At 41.3% G+C, this 8,397-nt stretch overlaps 2 protein-coding genes across 2 annotated transcripts in view; both read right to left on the reverse strand.

Moving 5' to 3' along the window:
• Positions 1–1,488, reverse strand: part of SLC6A18 (solute carrier family 6 (neutral amino acid transporter), member 18) — a 22,566-nt gene extending 21,078 nt beyond the window's left edge. Inside the window, exon 1 of the mRNA XM_010134130.1 lies at positions 1,332–1,488. Coding sequence (XP_010132432.1) covers positions 1,332–1,488 — 157 coding nt within the window. The remainder of the gene's footprint in view (positions 1–1,331) is intronic.
• Positions 1,489–4,074: 2,586 nt separating this feature from the next.
• LOC104491675 (sodium-dependent neutral amino acid transporter B(0)AT1-like) overlaps positions 4,075–8,397 on the reverse strand; it is a gene marked incomplete at its 5' end in the record, with an annotated part of 4,719 nt that continues 396 nt past the window's right edge. Inside the window, 3 exons of the mRNA XM_010134132.1 lie at positions 4,075–4,284; positions 5,421–5,583; positions 7,823–7,982. Coding sequence (XP_010132434.1) covers positions 4,075–4,284; positions 5,421–5,583; positions 7,823–7,982 — 533 coding nt within the window. The remainder of the gene's footprint in view (positions 4,285–5,420; positions 5,584–7,822; positions 7,983–8,397) is intronic.

An 8,397-nucleotide genomic window follows, 5' to 3' on the forward strand; every position in this document is an offset into this window, starting at 1 on the left:
AAAGAGTGTGCTTGCGCCTATGGCTTTCTAACCACCCAGTTAGGGCATTCCTCTGAGAGTTTCACTGGGTTTCACACCTAGCAAATAAATAAAGGAAAATGTTAAGTCTCCTGGGAGGAATCCAACCTACTGCTTTATCTCTTTCCTGGTGTGAGTTTGTGTAATCATAGGTTCCAGCTGTTACATGTTCAACGTTAAAGAGTTCTTGTCACTGAAAGAATTTCCATTTGCTTATTTATAGACTATGATAAACATACTCTTTCATTTTCAATTTCATGAGCTACATAGATTGGATTCTTAAGTCATTCTTCACCATAAGTGTTCCAGACCTTTAATAACTGTTGAGGCTTTTGTGCATTTCCTGTCTAATATTGCAAATCGACTTTGAAAGGTGGACTTTCAGAAGAAGTCAGAAGCTCAGAGTTGTCTTTTTGTCAGTAGCAATATCCTCACCTACTTCCTAGTGCTTTGCTTGTATATGCCAAGATGCTTTTTGTTGATACAACCTGCTATATCTCATTCATTCAGCAATCCATACCAGAGTCCCTAAGTGGTTTGGGTTGAATTTTCTATTTCTTCAGTTAGTTGAAAGATAGTGAATAATACTGAGCTGAAACAGTTTGCTATCTCACTTTGCTTTGGACATTTTACCATTGCAGATCTCAAAAGCTACTGTGACTGGCGAGTTATCAAGTACTCTTTTCTGATCCCTTTATACATACTGAATGGGCTGCTTCCAAAGCAATTCTTTGTGGGAATGGTGCCCAGGGACAGGCTTGGGCAGCTGTCTGTGCCACCTGGCAGGCTCCTCTTGGTGTTCAATCAGCTGAGCATTTTCAACAGCCTCACAGACATCAAAAAAGGCAATTTAGTTTTGTGCAGGGGCAGTCCCAGACAATGAGGTGGCTCCTAAGAGCGTCAGAGAAAGGAGGAGAACGACTCACTCACCTTCACAAAGGAAAACACAGCAACCATCTGTCTAGGGGCTGACTCACTCTGGCCTCCCTAGGACTTCTCACTTTTCCTTAAGGTAATGAGCTGCAGGTTCAGCTTCCTGCTCCCGTCAGGACTGCAGCAGCAATGTAAGAACTTTAACATCGGTTTTGCTGAGAATTAGCCTCAGTCTGGTCTTACTTCCTAAATGAACACGTTACTTTAAAAATAAATATGCTTCTATAGAAAGAGCTAAACGAACTGGTTCAAAATATTTATGACAATTAGTTTAAAAAAAAAGTGCTGCAGATATGTAACTTCCATGCCCATCATAAGTTAGTAGAGTTATGTTAGAATTGCAGTTAAATATTTCTGGCAAAGTCCCATTTCAGTCTTACCGCCTCCATGTATCTGACACAAGTATGGAAATCGCCACACGTTCCCCAGACCAACGGCAAATCCAATACAGCTTAAAATATACTGGAACTTATTGTCCCACTTAGGTCTGCCATCTTCTTTAGGGATTTCAGGTGACACTCTTAAATCTTTTGACATTTTGATGAAATATCCTTGGCTCCGTAACCCCTTTCCCTGTAAATGGGAAGATGCTCAAAACCTGTCTCTCCTGCAGGTTTTATGTGGGGTCACTGGAGGATCCTGGCAAGGGAGGTGGAGCTTTCTTTTTACGAGATGCAAGGGAATGTGTCATTGCCAAAGCTGCAGTTTAAAAACAAAACCAGGTATTATTATAATATAGAGAGTTTTCACTCCACTTTCTGGCGGCTCTTTCTATAGTTAGAGAACTTGGGAATATGTTGTTAATGGGTAACTCAGGATCAGGCAGATTTTTATTTGTTGTTCTCCTTCTGTTCTCAGATACTTCCAGAGAAGTGTGACACTGAATATAATTAAAAAGATACCTTTACTACAATTGTAAAATACTTGGAAAAAAATACCTGAATAAGGTGTTGCCATTTCCTTTCTTAGTTTGTTAATAGAGGTAAAAGAATTAAGACATATATTGCAAGTGCAAAAAGTAAATAAAAAAAGAAAGCAAGAAAACTTAAACTCTGTATGTTCAGACATCAGAATTTGGGCCATTTTCACTGTAGCTGCTAGAGGTTAATCACTTCCCACCTGTCAATGAATCCCAAGTGACTATTTTTATTGTTCATTAAATAGTTACTGATGAATGCAAGAGCTGAATGCTTTCCTTCCTTTGTAAGTATGTGAGAATGTTTTTCTGCTGTCTTTCAGTCACAGCAGAGTTTTGCTGTTTTGCACGCCATAACAGTTCACACTAAACAGATCAGCCAGTCAGCTTGCTTCCTTCAGTACATCAATGCTTTTTGCCTGAATTCTCCTTTCTGAAATGGGAAGAGTAAATGAAGACGCACTCTCCCCCATCCCTTCCCCCCACGAAGTACTTAAGAGAGATAGAAAAGCCGTGCTCTGCAGCTAAGCTTACAGATATGGTCAGGTTGCAGATCATCCTACCAGAAGCCAGTTTCACATCCAGACTACGCAAGTCTCCCCAGGTAAGCACAGTTCATCTGCTTGCAGCTCCGCAAACATCCACATGCACAGATGGAGCAACTCAACCTCTCAGCCCCTTACTGGGATGTCTCACAGGGTACCCACGAGTTGGCGCAGGCAGCGTTGTTTGGCAGCACTTACACAGCATCAGTGCTGCCAGGGCACCCACCACCATCACACCCTCTGCTGCTGCACTGTGGGCTGGGAGATGCCTTGTGCTGTGCTGGGGCCATTCTAGCAACACGATGATTTCCATACCTGCCACCTGCAGCTGACCTCTTCAAACTCGGTTTTGCTCATTCTCAGTGAGCGAGATTTTTTGAAGCAGGAAAATCTGACAAAAATTGTTTTCCCCATTGCAGAATAACATCTTTAAAAGGTTTAAATAGTTAGTCACGTTCAAATAATTTAAAAAAAAATTGCAATGCAAATTAATTTAATCATTCAAAGACACATACAATATGTGGCACTTTATTTAGAGCAGATGGATACACTACTCTAAACATACACTCTAGAGCAGATATACCCTGAATATCACTATTTCTCATAAGAGAGTAAAATTTGATTATAAGGGGATGTCAGGGTGTAAATTGGATCACTTCTTGTCTTGAAAGGTGAGTACAGGAAGAGCTGCAAAGTGATACAAGTGTGTTGCCTGTGTACAGGGACCACCTATCCAGAGGGGACACTTACACTTCTGTATTCAGTCTGCGTGCTCTAATGATGTCCCTTTCTCTCTGCAGTGACCACGTAAGGAATGGGACTCCTGGCTGAGCTCCTCTGGGTCGCATGGAAGTTAGAATCTTTAAACAGTTGTAAGGTAGGGGGGTGTGTGCCTGTGTCTGTGTGTACATGAACTAGAGCTGCGCACCTTGATTGTGACAGGTGAGGGCAAGAAGCTTTGCACCACTTGAGTGCCTTGGATCCCCCACCAGCATGGACCTCCCAGGCAAGTGGTGCACCGCTTGCTCAAGGTGCCAGAGGAGGCAGATTTGTGCCGTTCCTTGAACTGCTGCTGCCCCATTGCAAGTTGAGTTTTCTCTCATCAGCAACACCAGCACAATCTTCTGGGGACTCAGAAGTAATAGGCAATTGATAAAATATCCTGAATTACAAGTGAAACAAACTGTCATTCTCATACTTAGAAATGGTTTTATTAAATATTTTAAACCTCTGCATGAGACCAATAATATTACTGGCTTTGTCCAACACAGTGGCATGTGAAGAAAAACAATTTAATGTGGAAGAGAAGTCAGTATTATCGGCCACCCAACCAGCAAGACTGCACATGGAAGAGTCACTTAGGGCATGCCAGGCGTAGTGCACCCCAAACAGAGAACTGCAAGCCAGTTTCAAACAAGCTGGCTTCAAAACTGGAAGGAGGACAAATGAATTGCTCCAATCACTTGTGAATGTGGCTGTTTTGCTTCCAGGATCCAAGCCATTAACTCTTCACAGTGCTTTGCACTGATAAGTAAACAAATGTTTGCCTGGAAACAACACATAGTTATCCTTTTATGAAAATAAAATTAACTCTGGATGCTTTTTTTAAAAAAATTACTTTTCTCACTGACAAAGCATCCTTCCACATTTTTTAAAATAGTTTTATGCTGAATACTTTAAGTTTCCATTAACAGAAGTCTCAGATGTGGAGATCATAAGGCCCATTTGATCATTTTTTTTCTGACAGCAATTTCTGATGGCTTTGTAGATGGCAAAGACAGGGATGGACAAACTAGGCACTCCAGCGAGGATTACAATAATAGCATACACCCAACTGGGATATTCAACCTTCTGTGTTCTGGGGAAGTCCTCCTGAAAGAGCACACAGTCAAGAGGTAGAAAGTCATGAGGAGCATGTGGGAACGTGCACATTCAGTAATTCAACAGATCAAAAATGTAATCAGAACAGTAGCTAGCCACAATGGCACAATAATTTGCCAGTTCCGTAGCAGTTTCCAGCCCAAGGATTTCCAGTCTCAGCTATTTTAGACTTACTTTTACTTAAAAGTGATGGAAAGGAAATGGTGTGAAAGAAGCATGAGCCAGGAAGGGATATTGGGGTAACTGCTCCTGGCATGTTTGCCAGGCACAGTGGAGTGTGGGGCTGGGTGGGCTCACAGGCCACCGGGGCTTGGTGGCCAAACAGCCTTTGGGTGGGAAGGCTGAAAGGAAGTGACAGTCCCATTTCCTTGTCTTGCTGTCTCTGTATTATGAAAATAAAAATCAGTCTTTAGAGATTAAGTGTGCTCCGTGGCTTTTTCTGCTTTAAAGGTGGTGACTGGTACAAGGCCAGTGACAAAATAGCAGAGCTAGACAGCTGGGGAAGAGATGGGGTGAAGGTGAAAATGATGGAACCCATGTGTTTTTCTAATACGGCCTTCTCTGTACCACCTTCAGCTTTTTATTCTGCAAAGGGAGGAAAGGGAAAGTAGGTAACTTATTGCTGCAACTGTAATTTAAATTGTACCAATAAATTTGGAAAAGAAGAAAAGTAGGTATTAATAATAATTAATATTAATTTCTTCTGCCAGTGATGAGTAACCAGTAACTGCTACTGCAGTTCTGTTGTTTTAAATGTGAGCAGAAACACGTGCAGTACCGAAACGGCTTCACAGATTGTCAGCACAGAAAGGTTGTGACGTTTCCAGTTCCTCTATAATCCTTACTGGGGAACTGACATTTTTTCCAGTCATTCCCAACAACTGGAATAATGTTTTGGGTTTGTCCACTTTGGAAAAGCTACTGAGGTGTCACCATACACCAGTTGCAGGCATCACAGCTAAATTTAGGACTTACTTTTCTAAGTGGTACTTATTATTACTTTATGTCTTGTAGTAAGTTTTATACCAGAAAACTGTTTCAGATGGGAGAGGAATATAACTGACTATGACTCTAACGAAGAATACATAAAGTATTTCTAAGTAAATATTTTTGTTTTATATACTTACATAGGTAGGGTCCCAAATGCTGTAGAGCAATTCTTCGTTGACGGTCACCACAAAATAAAAGAAGAAGATAACTAACATAATGAGAGGACTGATAACTCTCCAGGTAATCTGCCAGAAAATATTTGGCTTGTGTCCAATCATGAACTCGATATCCTTGTTAAACCTAGAAACAAAACCAGGAAGTTCGGGACCGTAAGAACTGATCAGAATCAAAGGGTGTCTGCTCATCGACAGGAAATTCCGAGCTACCCCTAGCTGTGATTCCCAGGACTAGCGTCAATGTGAAACAAGGATTGGTAACAACATCAGCACTTAGACCTAAGTAGTTCCAATGAGGGCAGATATGGTTGCAAGTCATGAAAATTATTTTTGGAAGTGTACTTTCTTCAAGAAGTCTGTGAAGCATACGTGGAATAGTTTTGATGTGAAAGAGTCAATGCAGATGGACTTTCCCTATAACATATTGCAGTATTGTGTCACAATTTTTTGGTAACCTGCATACATGGAAAGGAATGACACAATATTTAAGAAGATCAAAAGCAAATTGGAGTTATTTTTAAAAATCAGTTCTATGCATAATGTTTGCCTAATTTGGATTTCTACCGGTTTTCTCAGGTTGTGTACTGAAACAATGTTTAAATTTACGTTTTATTAGGAACAACTAAAAATGTGTTATTTGCGTTGTTCATAGAGCACGCAATGGTCAATGGGGCAAAGATGTCCCCACATGAAGAAATAATCCCTGCATTGAGAGCGATAGTGTCTGCATCAGCCCTGAACCAATTTTTAAGATGCATCACTATGTGCACACACTTCTTAAAATATAATTTTGGAAGTTTGGGGCTTCTGTTGTTAGTCCCCTTGTCTGGCTTTCCTGCGTCTCTGAGGTGGGTAAGTCTGAGGGGACTATTCAGTTGATCCTACAGCTATGACCAACACACAGAATCCAGCTGAGTCTCTATTACTATGTAGATTTATTTTATCTCTTCATCCCTGACTTCTAGATCTAGGTATTATTTTTAAAATTATATGGAGCCCCATATCCTGGCTGCAGAGCACATTCAGGGGTATTTCACGTAAGGGTGGTGGATAAAACACAGGTTCTGCTTTGAGCAGGAGAGCCACTGTTTTACCAATGCCCCTCTCTCAGAAAAAGGTCACGGAAGCTCTGCTGGAGCAGATAGCACCACCTTTGGTCAACCCTGATAAGCTCTGTACTCATAGCGGGCTACAGCGCTGTGTACTGGCCAGGAACACGACTGTTGTGAAGCTTTTTCCTGAATCTATCCCCACCCCTCTATGGGCTTAGCCCATGTTTGTCTCCCAGGAATAGTCTTAATTTGACTTTATAAATTGTTTTGAGATTTTAAAGGGAAGGCAAAGCGATCAACACAGACTTTTCTGTCCTTCACAGATTAAAATAATCCTCCTCTCTCTAGAGTACACCCTCTGTTCGTCTGATTTACCTAAGCTGATTTGTGCCTCCTCAGTTAACTTAAAACGTTCAGTATGGGAAGATGGGCCACAAAGGAACTCACCCCATCTCCAGCAGCAGCACAGCTGGAGAGTCTGGCACAGCTTCAAGCCGAAACTGGGGGCGATTCAAGTTTCCATGCTTTTTGTGTGTTTCTTATGCATTAATTATGAACAGAAAGGTGGCAAAATTTGATTTTTTAAATCTCTAGAAAGTTGGTAGGATAATTACTCACTGCTACAACTGATAAAGTCCTGAATCTATCAGCTAAGAATGTATCTCGGTGGCCTGGGATTTGCATCCTCCTGTAAATCAGGATCTGCAGCCGGCTGGAGATCCCTGCTTTGGACAGTGTCGTTTAGCATTCACTTTAAACGCTCCTGGGATACACACACCTCTCTTTTAAGCTTCCGGCTCAACGCCCATGGGCTTGTACTTTGCTTCTGCTAATGAAATATTCAATGCAATTGTCCTGAAGAAGATTTATTGTAAATGTCACCATATTTAAAATGCAAATGAGCTATAGTGGCACTTACATAATTGTTGCAAATACGTACATTCTGATGCCTACATTAAAAATAAATTATTCATACTCGTTATACTCTAGGGCACTTGCTAATGCTCAATATTTTCTTGCAGGGATGTGTCTATTTTAGTTGGTTGTTACAGAGCTTTACCTATTACATTAATAAAGGGGAAAGCTTTTACATGAAAATAGAAATCTCCACTGCACTCTTAACAAAGCATTTTTTCTTTTTCTTGAGAACTATTTTAGAAACCTAGATCATATAAGCAACCCTAAGCTACAGTTGCATAATTTCAGTGATTTCTGTAACAGAAATTCTGTGCAGAGATGGAGCACAATTGCAGCTATACAACTATGAATTTGTGCTCTAGTTTCCAGTAATGTTCAATTCGTATTTCCTACCTGTCTATTCCATAAATGTAGACGACTGAAAACATCTCGCAAAATGCAATTATTAGCAAGGGAATAGAGCCAGCAAAACTGTCGAATAGAGCCAGCCAGTAATTACCAGACTTCAGCACAAAAATAAAAGCTAACAAGTAACACGCCACACAAATGAGACCTGTGAAAAAACAACACAACAGTGGATTTAGGCAAAGACAGCAAAAGAAAAAAGAAGTAAGATATTTTCCCAGTAGCTGGGAAGCTTTATAATTAACCTTTAGTTCAGCTGCAGCCTGAAGATGACCCCTTTGTTGTTTAATGGTGCCCTGAGGAGGCCTGCTTCTGTGCAGGTAAAAATGGCAAAGCTCTCCTAACATTGCACAGGTGGGAGGTGCTGCTAACAGAGTGGGAGGAGGACAAGGAGAGAAAACAGGTCCTTCTCCCACCAGCTGGTGGGACAGTGTTGCACTGAGTGTTGCCTGGGTGAAGGACTCAGGGTCCTCCAGCTTTCCTGGAGAAGACAAGCAGGCTGACGGACAAGCCATGGGGTGAGAAGCTGTCTGTAGGCTCAGACGGAAGCTCCCAGGAATGGC

The sequence above is a fragment of the Buceros rhinoceros genome, unplaced genomic scaffold, assembly GCF_000710305.1.
Source record: "Buceros rhinoceros silvestris isolate BGI_N320 unplaced genomic scaffold, ASM71030v1 scaffold7274, whole genome shotgun sequence".
Lineage (NCBI taxonomy): Eukaryota > Metazoa > Chordata > Aves > Bucerotiformes > Bucerotidae > Buceros > Buceros rhinoceros.